This window comes from Plectropomus leopardus, chromosome 1 (assembly GCF_008729295.1).
Source record: "Plectropomus leopardus isolate mb chromosome 1, YSFRI_Pleo_2.0, whole genome shotgun sequence".
Lineage (NCBI taxonomy): Eukaryota > Metazoa > Chordata > Actinopteri > Perciformes > Serranidae > Plectropomus > Plectropomus leopardus.
The window spans coordinates 31,016,354-31,037,961 of NC_056463.1; the positions used below are offsets into that span (position 1 = coordinate 31,016,354).

Here is a 21,608-nt window from a genome sequence, read left to right on the forward strand (position 1 = left end):
TTAACAATAAAAATGTGAGGTGATAACTTTCAATACGGCTAATACTAGTGCTATAAAATCAACACTATGATTTAAATGCACTACTGATTAACGCTCTTGTACACTGACTGTTGCAGAGTTGCACACTTTGTTGCTGCTTGTCTCTGTAGTTTGGGGTCTAAATTGTTTTATAAAATCGACGGCAAGATGCAACTTCCCAGCGTCTCTGCAGGATTTGGTCAGAGGTGCTGGCTTCAGGACACGAACAAGCATCTTTTTACTGCACCTGGGACTGGCCAAAACAATTTTCCAGACATGATGTTAAATGTTCTGTGGAGACCGCTGCAAAGAGACTTCTGCTTTCAACAGCAGCCAGGTCCTTCAGAGCTTCTTCAGGGCTTTTTGGACAAGGGATTGTATGGCCCCTGTGTGTTTTTGACTTATTCAAGCTGCACATTAAATGATTTATTACTGGACTATAACATAGAACACAGTGTGCCTGCCAAATTACAACATCTACATTACTCCCCAAAATGAAAGCCTGTTTAGTTTGGCCCTTGGAAATATTTGGCAAACCTCATCAATGGCACATTTTATGAAAATAAAATTGGATAAACCAAAGGCGGATTAGCATGTTAAAGAACGATAATATTTACTGAACAAACACGTTATTTCTTTAAAAATGATGACCACTCTACTCACCTCAGTAGATTTTTCTGAATCCAATTGCCAGTATAAATGTTTGCACTAAATGTTTCTGCAAACCACAGATGCTTTGTACATTATTATGTAGCAGATACATTGAAATCTTAGATTTTAACAAAGTTGTATTTAATGTGTGATTATGTTAAGGCACAAAAACACTTAGTTATGGTCAGATAAAAGATCCCGTTTTGGCATTTGTGGCACAAGCGCTGCTTGAGACCCAACGAAGCGTCCCTAAAAAAAAAACTACTTTTGATCACATAAACATCATTGGAAATGCAGTGACTGGTCACTAAAAAATAACCAGGGTTGTTTGTTGTTCTCAAACAGTGCTCTGCTGCTATCTGCAGCTTGGTAGGTGTCTCACCTAGATGACACGCCATACACCACCCCTTCCCTTCCCGTTGACAAGGTCAGCTCATACACTGTGTCACTTCAGAAACATTGATATGACATGTATGAATCACACAAATGTAACAAGTCTGTGGTGAGCAGAAACATAATGCACGATGCCAGCATTTTCTTTTGGCTCTGCAAATTAGTATAGCTGGGAACGCTAATTCAACACTGGTCTTTGGATTTATTAATGTCAACTGCAACAAACTCATGATCAGTAATAGTAGAGTTACACTCCATCATAGTGCACCAATTACAAAATATGTAAATCAAGAGGCAGCACTTCAACTTCAACATTGTGGGCTTTATGAACACATTTTCATCTATGTGATGTTTTCAGTGCTTTTCACAGACTTTCAGAAAGCATAGTATGCACATCTACATATGCTGCAATTTTAATACATGTTGCCTAAAGTGGGCATAAAATGAAATCTAAATTAAATGTTATCCCAGTAAAAAAAAATGTATAGAACTTACCAACATACAGTGTAGATGGAGAGACATTAGCCTTGATTTTACATCCATATAGGCTCAGTCAGTCTGACACTACATTCTTAAGGAAATTAAATGAAAATGCCACATTTCTGTTAACACTGCTCATTTTCATTTTGGCTCACAGGTTGCATTTGACAGCCCTGAAAAGGTAGCTAACCTCACAGACTTAAAAAGCTGCATTCTGTCAGCAGTTTGAACCATTACATCTTCAGAATAGTGTGACAACGGTGAGTGACCCAAGTGGTCCCTTTGCTGCTAACCTTGATTTACATTAATATGAATGCTGGCATCATCAATTGAGCAAATTTTGAACTACTGTAGATCAGGGTGTAGCTGCACAGCGAACTGCTTAGCTGACATATCCTGAACAAATAAAATTTTAAAGAGTTTGTACATAAATTTTGCCATTTAACTTTGCATTTCTTAGTCCATATTGTATGGTAATGAGACAGCAAGACAGAGCAACAAAGACACTGCGTGCATGCTGGCACTGAACTGACTCGGAGCATCATCTTTACTCTAGCCCTGCCGACATGGACCCACTGGGCCAATTTTCCTTCCTGCTGCGAGTGTGTGTTTGAAAGCAAAAGGATACATTAAAGTGCAAGTAATGTGTACTTGTATGTGATTGTGGGAAAGTCCCACAAGACCTCTTGGTCTCTACGCTGTCTGCCTCCACGACCCGCCACACAGGCTGACAATTTATGCGGCCAACGACAGCTTCCCCTGATCGCGCGCCAGGGCTCAGTGGAGGCAGGCCTCTAGAGCAATGGCAGCGCTACTGGCACTCCATCAAAACCCAGGAAAAATCTCATTAGGACTGCGCCTGGGTGCCTCCTGCTCTGTCCCCGACCCGTCGCAAGAAAACACCTTAAGGATTGCAACGTTTGGAGCAGCAGTGCCGACATGAAGTGGGCAGCGACACACACCCATGAAAGGCCATTTAGCCGAGCGTGCTAGACAGGCAGAGTGACAGAGACAACAGAGAATGTGGGAATAGCAGCAGTGCTTCTCCATGTCTGCTTCCCCAGGGCCTTTCAAACGAGAGACGGCTGAGGTCACTGACGCTCACATAAAAGCAAAGCACCACTGGAGAGGCTGAAACAGAGCATTACAGAAAACGAGAAGCGATTATTCTCACTTGTGTCATATTCATCACAGCTACACAATGTCTAATATCTGTCCATGTGCAAAGATTGATAGGTATATTGGACTACGAGTAGTATCATAAAATATGAAGGGAAATTATAAGACACGTGATGCCTTGTTGTCCTTGTACCAGGTACACTTAACTTGTCATCATGTCTTTGTACTTAGCCCCGTAAAGTTGGTGCACTTGGCAAATAAAATGATTTTGACAGATTCCATGGAGCCTGGATAGCAGCCATCAGCTGAAGTTTATGAATTACTAATGGAGAAAACAGCCGTATAGCATGGGAATATTCAAAGTCTCTTGTGCACACACAGCCCCAATGTTGAAAACCGAGAAGTAAAACAACAAAAAACTCTTATTAGTTTTAGAGCTGCAAATTAGCTTATAGGTGTAGTGTTACTCGCAGAGGACCTCGAGAGAGGAAATACCCATCCCTCCCCACCATCCCAAAGAGTAAACTGAGATACACCGGAGGCAGTTTCAAAGGACCGAGCACAACTCTTGGAATCTGGAGCAATGCCTATCCTGAAATGTGTGGTACGTGTGGTGGTGCTGCAGGAAAAAAAAGAAGAAAAAAAAAACATAAAAATCTAAATGGACCACCAGTCATCATCAGACAGCAGTTTTAACCTGGGTCCAGTCTTTTTGCAGTTCTTTACGCTGGAGTGCTCCTCACCTTCCAGCGGCATTAAACAGCCTCATTCAAAGCCCCACGTAGCAGTAAAACATGACGCCCCGAGATGGAGCCAAGATAGAGAGTGTTGATGTGAGGTAGTGAAGCGCTGCACTGCCTCTGAGTGAGGCTTCAAAGGGGATCAGTTTTCACACATGAAATAAAGATCTCAGATAATCATATAGCATAGCAAAGCTGACGCGAGACGGTCCCATTTATGGAGGGAGGGGAGACGGGGGCCAATTTTCATACAACACCTACAGACTGAGAGCCATGGCAAATTAATGTCTCTGCATTTCTCTCTAGCCAAACTAAATAAATCTGTTTTTTCCTGTAGAGAGACTATCAAACATTAGCACAATGCATTGAGGTACTTTCTAGAATTTGCTCCGGTGGAACAGATGCTTGGGTCTCCTAAAATGTCAGAGCTTTAGAACAAACCAAACAAATGCATAAAGCTGATCCTATGAGCAGCCTGCAGTGCCAAGAGGAAGTCATATCTGCTGTGTTTAACAATGCAATTTTATGGCTTTGATAAGAAACTCAGTGCCTTTCCAGAGGTCACAGACTGTAAATCGTTTGATGTCGAGCCCTTCACATGCACCATTAACAAAATATAAGCTTTCTGCCGGATGCTTTTAATCTGAAGCACCTCACAGTACATTTAGTGCACGCGTTTTGTTTTTTTTTTACAACAAATATTAGCAGCATTAGTTCACTATGAAACAAAAAAATCCACTTATTAAAGGCTTGATCAGATTGGAAATGTCATCAAGTGGCCAAAACACTTAACTTTAAAACCACATGCCCACCACCACTAACTCTTTCTCTTCTATGTCTCAACCACTTTGTTTGCCTTAATTTTTCGTCCTCTAGAGAAAGAGCAATACTTGAGTTAAGTGGACAAAAAATGGATAAATAATTGGACAAGTGAGTCCTTTAACTGCTGACTGAAGAGGGCTAACATGTAATTTGATGTCTCAGAGGGAACATCAAAGACAGACACCTTCACTCCAGACTCTGCGGCCCCATGCCTGACACCCCTCAGTCACGGCACACCCACTTCTCTCCCTGCACCCCAGGAAGGAAATTATAGCCACGGAGTTGGGATCCATCACCAGGCAGGTTGGAGGAAGCTGCTCTATGATTAAAGTGTGCATGGTCAGCAACACTAAGACTGGAGGGGTTTGAGGAGGCTGCACATGCCAGAGGGCTTACCGTGTTAACTGTAGTTCACAACACAGGTCATGCAGAGATTCTCCACACACACACACACACACACACACACACACACACACACACACCAGTTACAAGGTTAAAGAAAAAGCCCTGGAGGTGCAGTTCAGTAGACTTATTCTTTGCATGCTATATATATTAAGTAAAATTATACTGTATGTCAGTGTAAATGAACTGTCATTGCTGGATAAGAGGTTGCAAAGACACGTGTCCGTGTAGTGTGCGTAATGCATGTGAATTTTTGCACACGTGTTTGCGCTCTAAATTTATTTGTTTTTGTACAGGACTCTGATGTGAGTACCCTGATGTGATGCCTTCCTTTTGTCGAGCGATAGTGCACAGCCACCAGTCATCTTTTCACGTCAGATTAACATTGCAAACACTGCTGGTCACATTACCTCACCCACATCAAAGGCTGCCTCCTGAAAGGCTCAGTGGAATATTAGCAAAGATTTACAGCCTTCATCTCTGCGCTTCAGAAACATGCTGATCTGAAGTAATCTCCCTCCCCCTCTCCCTTTTTGTGTTTTATGTGTGAAGTTAGCCAACACTTTAATGACCCATTTACAAAACTTTTACACCTGCAAAGATAAGCTTTTACAACTCAGCAAGCCCCTCGGGCACTAGCTCTTACCTGTTACTCAAGGTAACAGCCTTTATTAGTTTCTGAAAAATATGTAACTACAGCAATTAACATTTATCACATTGTTTATCAAAGCCTTATCTTGGAGAGAAGGAGAAGGAGAGGATACGAGGTGTCAAGATCAAGAGTCAAACTGCATGATCACCCCTACAGCAAATTAGAAACACCAATAGCTGAGAGTGCTTTCATTTTCTATGAGGAAAACAGTGGGCCTCAGTTACAATCTCTGACTTTCTCTCAGATTTTTCAGTAGAAATTGAAAAAGACACTTCTTTTGATGTGTGATGTGAGTGCCAGCAAATAGCAATAGTTTTCAAGCCCCTTATGAGCACAAACTACTGCAGTCTTCAGAATAAATGACTTACCACATGTTAATGCTGAGTTGGCTACAGCTGAACTAACAGTGCTCATAAACAACTGATCACACGCAGGCATTAAAGGAATACTTCACCCCACAAAAGGCCATCTGTATATCAGTTACTCACCCAACTTTGTTTTTCTTGCATGCCAAAACATCTGTTTATAAAATCACACAACTTATCCAGTAAAATCAACATCTCATTTATCCAGTGTATGCTCAGTGCTTCCCAAATAGGCAGAACTTTTTAACAGAGAACGAAATTGAACTTACTCCATCTAAGTCAGACTCCATCGATCAAAAACAGTAATTTCACCTTGTTGAACACAGGAACTGCTGGTCTACAGCTGCATCAATGTGTTAAGACTGGTACCCACGAGAGGATTTTCAAATCTTAACCATTTTTTTGAACGTGGGAGACCACAGACATAATGACAGATTTAAATCACAGTGGCGATCCCACAGACTTGGGATCTCATAGAATCTTGCGTGATCAAACGTGATGTCAGAAGATAAACAAATAAGGAGGAGGATTGCCATCGTCAGCTGGCTGCACTTGCATGCGTCTTGTTTTGTAGCGAAAAACCAAAACATAGAAAAAAGTTATGGATCGAGTCATGGCTGAGAAGACGAAGTGTGTGACAAAGTGTGGATTATACATTTTGCAGCATGAGTTGGAGGTGAGTTGGAATTGTCATTCAGCTGTACATGTACGCAATATCTGTTTGGTGCACTTCCCAGTGTCCTCGCTCTCATTGGCTATTGAGGGTCTCTGCTCAGTATTCTGTCGGAGCCAACAATCGTAAATATCAAACATGTTTGAGAGGCTCCGACATAGTCAGTAACATTTAGATTACTTAGATAACCCCTCACACTGAACGATTATTTGGGCAGCTAATTGGCTCGGACCAGCCCCGAATTCAGAACGCCTTTAGTTTGCTTGTGTTGTGTGACTTCATAGATGTGAAAAAAACACAGTTTTTTCACATATTCATTGTAACATGGGGTAACTGATACACAGATGTTTTTTTGGAGAATGAAATAGTCCTTTAAGGTAACTTGTGAGCAGGCAATGCTAGCAAAGGCACTTCTGTTTTAATCCTCAAGTTTCCTTGGGAGTCAGAGGGTTAACGGGGAATCTGAGCTAGAGGTGAATCCCTAAAACACATTCTCCACCAGCCAATGAACTCCACTTTGAGACCTTGCATTCCCAAGAGGAAGCCATGGTTTGGAAGGGAATGGAGACAGCCTGTCGCTTGGCCTTGATTTACAGGTGGTCTCCGCTTGCCAAGAGTAACAAATCACAACATTATGGCCCTCTGAATTCAGAGTGAAGCTCAGCTCCAAAGAATGAGAAAAAAGAGGAGAGAGAAGAGAGGGAGTCATATGCAAAATGACACACCTCATCTCAAAAAGCTTGTGTGGTTAGTATAGCAATAGGATATCTCACCCTTCATGGAGAAAATGAGTTTGCTCTGGAACCTTTAACTTCCTTGGCAAACAGGGCAGAGCAGTCCTGCTGAGGTGACATGAGCTTATAGAATGTGTGCGTGTGTGTCAATCATTATTGCAAAAATAGGATGGATTATACATTTAAGAAAGTCAGTTGGCAACATGCCTACATGCCTGCTTCCTTGCCTGTTGTGTTTAACAGTGAGTGTGCTTCGTTGTGTCTAGCAGGTCCTGGTAATTAGTCAAAGCTCTCTTTGAGGAGAGACAGTCCTTCAGTCGTCTGGGTGGCTTCAGACGCCAGTCTCAAGTGCTGCAAAGTGCAGGAGGAACAAGATTTTAGCTAGGAAGTCTACCTCGAGGGCAGCAAGAAGCTGACAGGCACTTGAACCTTTCACCACAGCCAAATGAGAAGAAACACCTCTGTCTTGTCATGTCACTACCCACAAGAAAATAATAAAATAGGGACATATTCATACTGAGATCCGGATGTTTCTACAATATTTAATTCTGTTTTAAAATAAATATAAATAGTATGCAAGTCTTCCAGTCTGTAATGTTTTTATAGGGGACATTTACATTTAGAATCAAAGTCTTCCCTGAAAAGTGTTTATTATCATCTGATCCAGCCAGGAGATATCAGACCAAAACCTGGAATGCACAAAATAGATCATGTGTTCTGCTCATATTACTATCTGATCTACTGAACCAGTTTTGTAAGTTGCCAGGGTTGCATTTCATATACAATTCTGCAGTCTGGATGCGATCCAGCCACCACACACAGAAAGAGAAACCAACTGTAGATGGAGAGATGTCATAAAAGCTGATCGCTATAATCAGATCTCTACGATTCCCCCAAATGACAGTTGTCTGTAACATCTACTGTATAACTGCCAGCCCATCTTACTTCATTCAAAGCCAGTTACTAAACCTTGTCACTGCAATCAACAGCGGTACTCCATGTGGTTGGTGGCACTTATGAAAACCTCTGACGTGTGCATGCTGGCCAGATGTAACAGACCTCAACACCAAGGTGGCCATTCTTCCTCTCCGTCTGTGCACATATACACATATCTATACACTCACTCACAAACACACATACACACACACACACACACACACACACACACACACACGCACAGCATGTTTTGAGCAGACATCCTGCCAGCCACAAGCCACTACCTCTAAACATCCCTCACATCTGACCTTTTAACTGTGGACTTAAAATCTCCGTAATTACAGAGAGTGTTTCAACTTTGCAAGTAAACATAGCAGCAGAAATAGACACTTCAACTACTATATACAAGTGCGCTGGTGCCAGGGGCAGGTTTCTATTCATAGCTGACTGGAATTAGTGGCTTGTGTCACGGCTCACCATAATGAACTTGCAGTGGAGTAAGTTACTCAGCTGCAAACAGCAACCAAATTCTACTACCAATGCTCATACACACATTAACACAGACACATAAACCAGAACCAAGGAAACATTTTTTTAAAAGGCAAAGGCATGCTATTTGTATCCATACAGTCTCAACCCCTGAATTCATTCAGCAGGCACTCACTCACTTTATACACACTTCTTACTACTCCATTGTATGTGTCTTCAATATAAGTAAAGTAGTCGTCTGCATACAGGAAGCAGCACTGATTTGGAGAACCATTTATGATACATTTATTTGTTCATTCATTCATTATCCAAAACCGCTTGTCCTCGTAAGGGTTACAGGGGGGCTGGAGCCTATGCCAGCTGTCATTGGGCGAGAGGCGAGCTACAACCTGGACAGGTCGTCGGTCAATTACAGGGCTCATTTATGATGCACGAAAAGTTAAATCCACAACCTCCATCCAAGTTAATATCAGCAGAGAGAGGGAGATTGTTTAGATTTACCATGATGTGACTTGTGAGAGCCTCTAAATAAGACAAAAAAACTCACAAAACACAGAGTTGACTCTACAGTTGGGACAGATTTTATGCTATAAGACATCAACACTTTAAATGCAAACCTATGTCAAAGCAGTTCCATAAAGACTTAAAAACCTATGTCCAAGGATGCTGTTTTTTCCCCAACTTGAGCAAGAAATTGGGTGGAGAGTGACGGTTTGACAGACAGGGCAAATGGCCCTTTGGGGATCACAGGGTTGGCCTGATTCATTGAGAGTCTACAGGGTGAGGTCCTCTTTAGGTTGCGGCACCTGTGGAGCATAAACACACCAGGGGAGGACAGCTTTCCTTTCAGCAGGGCCGCTCCTCTGTTTAGCTTTCCTTCCACCAAAAACATCCCCTAACAGACAATCCAGACCTCCTCCAGCCCTGGCGCCACAGGAAGAGCTGAAGAGCCCTGGAACCTCTGTCTGTGGGAGGCACAATGCTCTCCCAACTCTGTTTACCTAAATCCACTTCCTCCATTCACTCTACCTCAGGTGGCCTTAGAGCCCTGGTCACCAAAGCATTCAAACACAAGGAGCATAAATACAACAGCAGGGCTCGTGGAGGCTGTGGAGTCCATCACTGGTGTTTCCCTACGATCAGTTTGTAAGAAAAACAAGTGGAAGGGAATCATGCTGGGACTCTGCGTCTGTTAGCAGTGATAAATGGATTCACATATTATAGTAAACAAATGTGCCTGTGTGCTTTATGGCATATGAGTGTACATGCACGATCCTGTGCATGTGAGCACTCTCATGAGAGCTCGATAGCAGTTTTATGCAGATGTTGATCACGTCCTATTTGAGAGCCACTTTGAGTGCTCAGTCAAATTATTCAGCACTTACTGCACGGGCCAGAGCGCAACCCACAGGGGAACCTGATAAACAAACAAGAGAGAATTATTCAGGGTTTAAACACTTAAACACCCACTTCAGCAGAGCCTTTTAAGTGGGTGATTAAAATGGGCAGAGGAGCTCAGCGCCACCACAGGAGCCCCAGTCACCTAGAGTTTCTTGCAGACCCACGCACATAAATACACAGCCCTGTCAATCCCTAGCCTATACCAGACTATTCTCATATTCAGAACGTTTTAAAATTTTCTTCGGGTGCACAAGTACCTATGTTTTTCTTTGTTGTTTTTTTTTTTTTTTTATTTCTGTTTGTATTACTCATTCTTTTCGAGGGCTGAGTAGAAATGCAGCTTAAAGTAAATATCGAAAACTATAACTCAAATCAAATATGAAAATTGCTTTCTGTTCCTCTGACTCAACACTTCTCTCTCTTCACACAGTCATTCTGACATATCATAGCAGAGGTTTTATCAATAATATTAATTACCTTGTTTCACTTAGGTGAGCGAGGCCCGAGGTCCTGGTATTGTGCCTGCTGGTTCACTGTCATGGCTTACTTTATGAAACTAAGCCATGTTAATGTTATTAGTTCTACCTGTGCTGCAAGCTAAAACAACTACAGTGAAATTTTACCACTGTGATGACTGTGTATTAAAATGTGGTTCATGCAGCAGGACATTTTTTGTACATGGCCTGAGTAACATTAATGGACGTTGCCATCGTGAAGTCACTCACTGCTTTATGGACTGCAATTTTTAATAATCGAGTTTGCACTTTGGCCTTTGTCATTTTGGATTTTTCAAGCAAGAAGTGGGCATATTTGGATGAGAGGATGGAGCCGTGGAGGAGTGCCCTTAATTAGGCATTAAGCCTTGATCAACTTTAATCAGTGTTATATCAAAAGTCTTCCCCCGTACAGTTGTCATGAATGGTGAAATTAGCTACAGACATCAAAACCATCTTTTGTACCAAGCTGCGAAAATGTTTATTCCTTCTGTAAAGTTGGGTATTTTCACATGAGTGTCTACGGGCATTGACTCTGTTTTGGAGCCAGCCACAAGTGGCCATTTGTGGAACAGCAGTTTTTTTGCACTTTTGCTTAATTTTTCAGAGCCGAAGATAGCCACTTGGTTTTACAAATTTTACATTCACCAATGCATGTGTAATGCAAAGACCTTCGCTTTAGTGAAGTTTGCTATAATATAAAAACAGCATTGTAACAAACATGTAGTCTCTCATATTTAAAGATACAATAGATATGTTGGTTTCACAATGTGGTTGGAATAACATATGGCATATACAGCAGATGAAACCTATTCCTGAAGTCATGAGATACTGCCTCTTACTTATATTTTTATATATGTACAATAACAGACTCTACCTGAACATCAAAATATATAGATCTTGTAAAATTCTTTGATCTGCTGTATTGGTTTGACAGAACTAGCCATTATTGATCAACCAAAATGTTCTACACTTAATTGCTCCCCTTTCTACCTTAATATTTCAAGTCAACCGTGGAAAGGAACACTTTCCTGAAGCTTTTCAAAAGGCATTAACATGACTGAGGCATACACACACATCAAAGGTTGAAGATATGTAAGCGTTACGGCAAAGATGATGATGTCAGTTAAATGAACTCTAAATTTAGATGGATTTCATGCTCGGAGTATCACTCTGTTTATACTAAACACTAGGCACATGCTTATCAATTTGCAAGCCTTTTTCGAGGCCAGCTTCAAAACAAATGAAAGCCAAACATCCTTAAAAATCTAACCTTTTCTTACAATTGTGAAATAAATGCCACCCTCAAGAGTGGGACAAAACCCTGCAGCCTAAATGTATCTGCGAAGGGGTGGTAAGAGACACTTTGATCAACAGCTATCCATTGCTCCAAACTGAGCATATATTTGGGGAAACAAAGCACAATCTCAGCTGCTAATCCCCTGAGATTTAGAGCACATTCCCCCAGAATCCTTTGATCTCTGGAGTGCATCCGGACAGCTGACTACAGACATACTGCACACTCACATGCACATGCATGAACAGATTTGCAAATACATGAGCACCATTTCACTCATACCATTGAGATGCCAAATATGTGGTTTTATTCGCAACAGCACCCACAAGTGACAGCTGATCTTTGCTTTGACAAACTCTATACATGTTGTAGTACTCGTTAAAGAATTTAGAGACCTGACTGAACACATTAGATGCATTTCTTCACAAAATCAGAAAATGGTGTGTGACATATCATGGTAATCTCAAAATACATAAAGAGACGGAGAGGAAATGCTTTACCACAAAAAAAGGAGCAAAGTGGATAAACCTGATCAAATGTCTACATGCCACTAGGGCTTTGCCTTACTCTAAACCACTGTCATTCTTTCACAGAAAACCTTTCCAGAAGGCGCCATTCACAGAAACCGAAAGTTATCCGCCTGGCTTTGTCACACGGGAGAATCTCCTACAGCTTTTAGTAAATCTATGTGACATACGATGCCGGATGTGACATTAAAGCCACCTGCATGTCTTTCGAACCTCCCAGTCCCCAAGCTACATTGACGTCAGCCCAAGACTTCCACCCCATCTTCTCATGGGAAAATTTTTTTAAAAATCACAGAGCCCCTCTATGGCCAGGTGCTACCCCTCCTCCCCATAGGCTAAGGCTTTTCTTCTCTTTAGAGTGTGGCTCCAAACTTTTCTCCCAGCCTCTTCAAAGAGCAACAACAGGCCCTTGGTCCCTCGGGAGCACAGAGGGGGTAGAGCCCGGTGGGAGAGGGGCATACGTCACACAGCACGCACAAGAGGCCAGCCGGTGGGAAAAGAAAACGCACAGGGAGAGGATAGAAAGAAGGAGAGAAAGAGGAAGAGGAGTCTGCATTTGAAAGGTGCTTTCAGCTTCTAGACAAGGGCCCTTGCTTTGTGGAAACGACAAGGAGAGAAAAAGCACAACAGTTGAAGCGAAAGACGAAGGGGGCGCAAAACCTGCCATGTCTTTTATCAGACTCGGAGGCTGAGGGAATGCGTTTAAAAGCTTTAGGCCTACTTCCAAAAAAACCTTTATACTTAAAAAAAAAAAAAAAAATCAAAGGGCTGGCAGCCAACTGCGAGACAAGGGGGTTGGGGGCAGAAGTTTCACTGTGATTCACTTTTGAGTTGCATTCTGTCGTCAGACGTACCTTCGCTTTTTGTCTGCACTTCCATACAAGTTGATGGGAGCTCTGTTTAAAAAAAAATATAAGCTTTGGAATTGTAAGAGCAGCAGCTTGGGAAGACTGGAGGTGGCTTTTACTACAGAGAGGCGAGGGCCTCGGAGAAGAGGAGGAGCCATCAGTGTCACTAAAAACACCTCCCTGCATGGCCCACTTCAAATGCAGTCTCATTTCATCAGCCACAACCATCACAGGGCCACAGGGTAAACGCAAGAAACAGATGGAAGCTAGGAGGGGAGAGAGGAGGAGAAGGGAGAATTAGCAGAGGGGGAGGGGAATTTTAAGAATAGGAGGGGGTGACTTTGTGAAGAATAATCATTAAAATAGATCATTTTTGAAGTTAAGGCTTTGGTAAATCAGAGACGTTTTATAGGGGATGGTTTTTTGGGGACAGTTTTATTTTGTGTGGTTAATTTGCACGTCAATATTATTCACACCGTTGTTTTTGTCATGAGTGCTTTCACACAGTGTGAATATTTCGTGCCTAAAAAGCATCATAATTACTTCCAAGACAATGTTGAATATTATCTGAGTATTTGTACCACAGATAAAGGAATAAATCAATCACAGATCCACTAATTCCATTCTTACCTTTAACAATAAAAGCCCTATACTGCATAACTGTTTACCAGAGGGAACTTAAATTTACTCTGAGCATTTCACTTGAAGGCAATTCAATAAAAAAGCTTATAGTTGCTAAGGCTATACAACAACTTACCTCAAACAGACTGCCAGAAGCTGCTCTGAGCCAATAGGATCCCGGTAGTCGTCACAAATCAAATCGCTGCTGACAAATCTATTCTCATCAAAACCTTTTTATTGAACAGCTGTTGCAACTGTCGCAAATGAGCATCACTGCTGGTATGAATAGTTTTGATGCAACGAGTATCACAAATTTTTGTGCCGTTTATTTGTCACGCCCCCAGTGTGTAAAGGTCTTGACTCTAGACATGCTACAAACAAAATGGACTTCTTTCATGTGATGCCAAGAGAAGCAACCTAATAAGCTGTCCAACAGAAATTTGAACTTCGGAGACATAAATTGCAAAAATCTTCTGCCCTATCACTGCCTTTGTCAGCAACATAATTCTACAGGGTGCACATAGCATATTAAATTTATGGTTAGGTGTAGACACCATGCTGTACACAGGGGAGAAAGCGTGCCAAGGCTCACATGACCTGGATCTCATGTGTTGAGAGCCACAGATCCACCTGCCCACTCCACTCACTCAGTGTCTGCCAACCTCAAACAGACTTCATCTGACATCTGACAACAGATGAGCGGGTGCAGAGTCGGCATGGAAATGTAATTAAACTCTCAAGTGCATCTTTATGTCTCGATCTATCTGTGCACACTGCAAATTCAATTTAAAACCATTAATGTAGACAAACTGCTAATGTGTGCAGCGCTTCAAAACAACGTGGCATTGCTCCTACAGGGAATATGTTTTGGAAAAGATCAGATCAAAAGAATTCCAAGCGTGGACTCCCTACTGTTGACACCCGACCCACATTCTCCTGGACCCTGGTTCAGCTGGGAGGGGGCCTCAAAGAACAGCGGCTATAAATAACTATCTCACCAGGTATTCTATACAATAAAGACAGCTTTTAAAGCTAAGAGAGTTGACTCACATTCTCTCACAGAAGAGGTTAGCTTCTGTTTTTATCTGAAAGCACAGAGGGGTCAAGCTTTTAAACTTCTCACAAAGCATTAAGACATCTAATACAGTTGAAGCATGTGATTTGTGGAACATTTTCTTTATAGAAGGCATAGAAAAAAAGGATTATTTCAAGATTTGGGATTATTTTGATAATAAACAATCTTTAGAGTGCTCACGAAAAATTGAATTCATAATGCTTTGGAAATGTTGGGACATCATGACATTTGTGTAACATCTCCTCAACTCTCATTCAACTCTAATGCGAACAGAAGTGGCAAAATTAACAAATAGAGCATCAACTTACAATGCTCCGAAACATTTAAATGTTATAATCATAATATCTGTTCACAGCACACAGGCCAAATATAAAAATTACCAGTATAAGGTTGGATTTTTTTTTTTTACTTTAGGAAAAGCTACTAATAGCTACTGAAAGGTAAGGCTTCTTGCACAGATCAGTGGTATTAAAGCTAGGGCTGACATCTTCTGGTGGGCTGGTTGATTGATTGGTCAATATGCTCTTTTCCTAACAAATTCTCACTGGTCATGCAATTGCTGGTGTCACTTTTAGGCTACATCCACGTCTCCGTTTTAAATGTAAGACGAAGTCGTTAAACGAAAATGATCCCCGTCCATAGGAGCGTTTTAGCACCGTTGCAGCTCTTATCTCCATCCATACAACCAAGCCTGTGTAAACAGGAAACAGTGCTCTGGCAGTTGCCTCATTTGAAGACATCTTTTGATAGCGAGCAGCCATGTCTGAATAACGCAGGGTAGTTGAGGTATAGATACATACAGGCTAACGTAGCGTGTTTTCTTCCTGAAAATGGTCACATGACTTGGGCGTGACCAATCAGAGAAGGACCCGTCCTGGCTTGTACTGCCCAATCAGAAGCAAGTCAGACTGTTTTAGGGCTAAAACCCAGGATTAGTGAGCAGTACTGATGTGCCTTAAATTTAAAACGGCCTAATGTGGATGTAGTCACTGGCCATGTGTCCAGCCAAGCTGAGAATGCTAGAGCAGTTTGGAGGCTCAGCTTTTTTTCATTGTTTTTGTTTTTTTTTAGCTGAGAGACTTTGGTTGCATCCAGTTGCTACTGTAAGGAATATCCACTGAAGTAAAAATGTCAGCATGAGCTGCAGTACTATGCCTCTTACTCTAGATGAAGGGAAGGCTTAAGTATTAAGGGAGAAAGGACTAACACGCCAGTGTATGTGAGCAGGAAGAATTTCTTCTTCATTGTTGTCATGCGGTTGGTCATTGTGGTATTTTTCCGCCCCTCCTCCACTGTGATTGGATGGTAAAGTGACAGTAACGAGCACAGTGTTTTACCAAGACCTGAACGTTTTATGTAACCAGAGAAAGTGCCCAACGTGCCGTGCTAAGTGCCTCATCACAACGTTGGCGTCTGTAGCACAGTGTAACTACATAACGCTACTATTGCAAAGAATTCAATAAATACTTTGTCCTCAGGAAAACACGCTTTCGCAGACACACAACACAACCGGGCAGAGTGCACTGTAGCATTAGTTGATCGACTGGTAAAAGAGTAGGTACATTTTCAGTTGACCAAGATTTTTTTTTGCTTGACCACAGCCCCTAATTAAGCACAGATCTCGTAAACTCTCCCGTATCTGATTGATAATCAGATTGATGCGAACATTAACATTCAAGTTTCAGTGAGTATTTGTAGGGCCACAGAAACAGAAAGTCTCCCTTTGGCAATGCAGATGAGCAGCACACTAGCAGCAGAATCATCCCACTTCAGAATGAGCAGTTGGTGGCACCATGGTGAGAGGAAATGACAAAATGTATCCATATTCTAATGCTGCGTGTGAATAGACTCAAAATTGGATGTTTCAGAAATCAAAGTCTGAAGGCAAAAATTCTGGATATTTGATTGCTGCAATGTCAAAATCTCCATGTGTGAAAGATTTTTCTATGTTATATGCATTGCTTACTCAAACCATGACTTCATAAATGTGTAGAAATGTGCTCTGTAACAATCAAAATACAGAAAGCAAAAGGCAAACAAATTGTTTAAACTTGAAAATTAAATATTAAAGATTTTATAATCCCAAAACAAAAGAGGAAAGCACCCAAATACACACTGATGGTGGAAAAACCTTTCTTCTTTTATTCATTTTCCCTGTGAGCTATAAAAGCCATTAGGCACCCAGACTTGAATTATTTATACAAACTGAGCTCCACTACCTCCAAATTTTTCAAAAACACCCAGCCCTTTCAGCAGGGGCTCCTGTTCCATCCTGGGCCAAAACTTCACACACCACTGTTGTTGGGGAAAGCAGCGCATGGATATTTCCAGGAACAAAATAATGACTGTTTGTTTTTGTGGTAATAATGTATGGTAATTGCATGGTAATAATGTGGTCTTAAATGCTTAAACTGCCCAAAGCGTATGAAGCTCAACACATAAGCATCCCTGAAAATGGCATGGCTGCTCTGCTGCAGTGGCGTTCACATGCTCTAGAAAATAAACATAGTTTCAGGTGTTTCTCATAGAGGCAACGCAGAGCCTGCAGAGAATGGGATCCTGTTTCTATATGAAACTGTTTATTGCAGCTTTTGGCACATCAGGATAGCAACTTTGACACCATGTGGGTGCAACATGTACAGCCAGTCCCAGCGTCACAACACCCTGTACCACATTCAATCCCTCACAGGTCACGCTTCATTGACATTCAGAAAAAGATCATTCCCTTTCTCATCTCTAACCCACGGCTGTCCTTTAAGCAAAGCTATCACAAACACCTTGCAGCAGAAGACAAAACAATTGTGGACTTTGGCCCCAACTTAGGCGGGAATCAGTAATTCTGTCTCCTTAAACTTCCTCAAGTTTGATGTTTGCCTTCTCCACAGCAGCATGCAAATAAAACCTCATACCACAGTATGAATCCAATCCATCATGTGCAGTTGTGTCTTACTTGCATGATAACTTTAAATGCAAGATATAACATGACCTTTGCACAAGAACAGCTTCATGCTGTATGTCATAAAAAAAAACAAAGGAAAGGGATAGATAAGTAAAAGTAAGATTGGCTGTTTATTTCACCATGCAGCTACATGTTAATGATGATAGGATTCCAGTTTTTTTAAGCTGCGAGCAACTAAAGGAACTGTCAAGAATTCTGAAAGGAATATCGTGTCACACAACATCACAACAGAAAACATGCTTTAATGAGTTAAAACGCAAGAGATCCTGGATTCTGGGCTGCATTTAATGAATAGATGCATTCCTGCTCAAAGTGTCTGGATCGTGGGTGGAGGAACTGATTTTCCTTTTTTTTTCTTGATGGGCTCCCAGTTCCTCAAACATGCTGCCTTTGAGGAAGGCCTCGCTAACCAAAGAGGCTTAAGGCTCCTCTGAAGCAATTCCAAAGGATTTCCCCACTTGACAACAACAGCACAGTGTTTACGGCAATGCCAAAATACAAAACAAGCATGACCTCCAACATTTCTCCCCAGCCTTTACAATCCACACTTGTCACCAGACTGTCACACTGCAATGCTTTCAACTCAGGATTGATGTATTGTTCACTAAAAAAAAACACCTCAGATCAGTGCATAGGATGGTACCTACATTTGTTTCCTATATGAGTGGATGAGAAGTCTACCAAAGGAGTGGTGACATTCATTTAGTCACAGTGAAACAGAAAAAACAAAGTAAGACTGTGTGTTTTGTGGTTCACTTGAAAAGGGTGCAAGCCTGAATGTGCGAATTTTGAAATTTAAGTACAGCACTGTGCACAAGTCTTGGGACCACCCTAAACTTTGTTATTTTAGCAAGGTTATAACAATCATATATTTTTCTCAGTAGTCTCTTTAATAAAATACAACCAGAACATACTGGAATTATGTATACAGTATTAAAAACAAATATATCAGAATAAAACAACTTCAAAAGGCTAAAGTTGCAAGTATTAAGTGCGACCATTTTCCACTTAGCATGTTGTGAACTCTCTTGGGCAGACAATGTGAGATTTACAATATAAATTGTATGGTCTATTTACACCAGGCTGCATTCAAGACGTGACCAAAGCTCAATATTGTTTGTTTGAGCTACCTTTTGTAATAGTTATATGAATCCATGTTTCACACTAAATTTTGACTTCTGGCTATCAGCCTTTTTGTGTGTATGTGTGTTTTAATGCAGTTTTCATATTATCTGTACTCTTTATTTCTCTTAATACAGAGACCAAGAAATACATCAATAGACATTCTAATTATTACTTTGCTAAAACACCAATTCTATGTCTTTTGCACAATCCTGTACACCACTGACTAGCAGAACTGCAAATACTTCACTGAGTGAAAACTGAAACATCTACCTCACTGCGCAGCAAACATGAAGATACCTTCGCCACCACTGTTCAATGTTTGTCCACCAACAAAGCTTCAACAAAGTTTGACAAGACTTTAAGTGACGAGTAAGACAGACATAACCTGGAGGCTAAGTGTAGCCTTATGTCAAACATAGGGTAAAAAGACTTGAAGCATGCAGTAGAAAAACACCGACAGTCATTTGAATGCGCACGAGCACCGCGAGGACACAGTTTAACAATCTCCTGTGAAGCCACTACTTCACCATAAATACGTGAACCTCGTGGACGGAGTCGTACTCACCCGTGTAGTCAAACCGCAGTTATTCTTGTGATGACAGTCCTGTTGCTCGAGGCGTGAGCTCGTGCAGTAGTATTTCTGCTTCACGAGCCAGTCGTCGATTCCCTTCCTCGCTAAACAGGCATTGACTACAAAACTGTCGCCTGAAACAAAGAAGCGCATTATTAGCAACTACAAAGTGTCATTTCCTCGCGCTACACTCGTGTTTTCCGTAAGCGGTCCATCTTCAAAGAGTCTCCGCTGTACCGCGGCTGCTCTAATGAGCTGAGAGCTCACTCTGAGAAACTGTTCTGCTGCTGTTCACAAACTGACCCAAACATGACACTTTATCACTAAAACGAGAGGAAAATAAGCGCGCTTACCTTCTGGACTCTCCCTCGGTTTACAAATAGCGGCTTCAGGGAAAGAAAGTCAGAAGACAATGAACAGTGTTACTCGAAAGTATCGCAGCAGCGGGAGAACTAAAGCAGTGATTTCTCTCAGGAATAAGAAGCCTTACCATGTTTCGAGTGCAGTTTACCCATTTCTATGCATCGAGTTGGAGTTGAAAACCATCCGAAGAATATAATCCAGAGAGGGGAAAGAAAGCAGCGATGATATCCAGACAGAGAAGCGTCCGTAGAGACCGAGAGCAGACTGCGCTCAGTACAGGACCGTACGACTGGAGAGCCAAACGAGCCTTTGATCCGGAGCGCCGCCGCTCACAAGACACACACAGGACAATTAACGACTTCCTGTCATCGCTTTCAGAATAAAAGACTTAATTGATGGGACACTGGCGCCACACAGTAAGAGAGATGTGGCTAATTATTATTAGGCGCATTATTATTCTTATTATTATGATTACTACACTCTCTCTCTCTCTCTCTCTATACATATATATATATATAGATAGATAGATATAGATATAGATATATATATCATTACTATATATATATATCATTACTATACTACTACAATAATAAATAAATATGAACTTTAAGGGCACGGAGGCAGCTTGTTAGATTTTGAAAAGAAACCAAAATTTTCATAAAATTCACCACTTTATTCACACGTGATAGACCAAAAAGCGTAGGCTTAAAATACAAAAAAACGAGAAAAAACACATTGTTCACAGACCCTTCATTTTTGTTTTATTTGGAGGTTCTAATTTACTATAAACCTAGGACTAGGTGAAGTTAAACCATCGACTCAAACACCTGACCCCACCAGTCAGAAACAACCCCACCGAAGTCCATTTCTTGTAATTTTGACAATTTTTAGTTCCTATCTTTATTTTGAAAATGACTGTAATGACTTCCGGTCCTTTATTGGCTGGCTTGATGCAGCTCGTTCAGCTGTCTCTCTTCAAAGCGCAGATGAGGCAGATGAGGCGACTAAAACACCTTATGATTTAAACCTCACGCAAATAAGTGCATGTATGCATGTATATACACTCTCTTTTGTCAGTGGCCAAAGGTTGGGGGGGGTGGGGGTGTCCATGGTTTCCTGCAGGGGTCCCAGGACATTAACAGATTTGGGACCAACCACCTCAGCTCAAGTTCAAATCACAACATGCAATTTTTAACATTTTATTTGAGAACAAATCAAATGAGCAACATGTGTGGACTGATGAGTCATCTGTGATTAATGAAATTACCTATATCAAAGTTGTCCATTAGCGCTAAGATATTTTCCATAATTTAGAAAGAATAATAAAGCATGGCAGCATATTATTAAATGACTGTTTGGATCCTCTTTTGACCTAGAGTTGTCCATTTTAGTAATAAACGGCAACAGCAAAAATCCTCTCAGACGGGCTTCCTGAGGATAAAATCATTATGACACTGGGCCCTGCAGTCAGCGTGTGTCTGTCTGTTTGGGGTCTTTGACATGAGAATAAGGTTTAGGAATCACGGTCTCATTGGAGTGAGGCAGCAGATGAAAGCAGGCTAAGATTCTTTTGAAGTCTTCAATTATATAATAAAAGACAGAAGCCACTGTGCCATGTGTCATGCCACGCTGCTGGTGGCTCTCTGCTACAGTAATTCACGCACACACTGTGGGCATCATCCTGTGAGAAAGCACTGGTAAAGGGTCAGAAATTCTTCAGACAAACCACATCAGTGCAAAAACATAAATCAAGTATAAAAAATTGTGCATGCATTTTTTTGAGATCTTTTTTATGTGACTGTTGAATGATCCCAGAATAGCAATATTGTTCTTTTCAACTGAAATGCAGTGAG

General features: G+C 41.4%; 1 protein-coding gene across 1 annotated transcript in view; it reads right to left on the reverse strand.

The window, feature by feature from the left end:
* Positions 1 to 20,047, reverse strand: part of nkd1 (NKD inhibitor of WNT signaling pathway 1) — a 36,092-nt gene extending 16,045 nt beyond the window's left edge. The window contains exons 1-3 of the mRNA XM_042488460.1: positions 19,883 to 20,047; positions 19,746 to 19,778; positions 19,387 to 19,526 (exon numbers count right to left, since the gene is read on the reverse strand). Coding sequence (XP_042344394.1) covers positions 19,387 to 19,526; positions 19,746 to 19,778; positions 19,883 to 19,907 — 198 coding nt within the window. The 5' untranslated portion in view covers positions 19,908 to 20,047. The remainder of the gene's footprint in view (positions 1 to 19,386; positions 19,527 to 19,745; positions 19,779 to 19,882) is intronic.
* Positions 20,048 to 21,608: the final 1,561 nt, after the last annotated feature.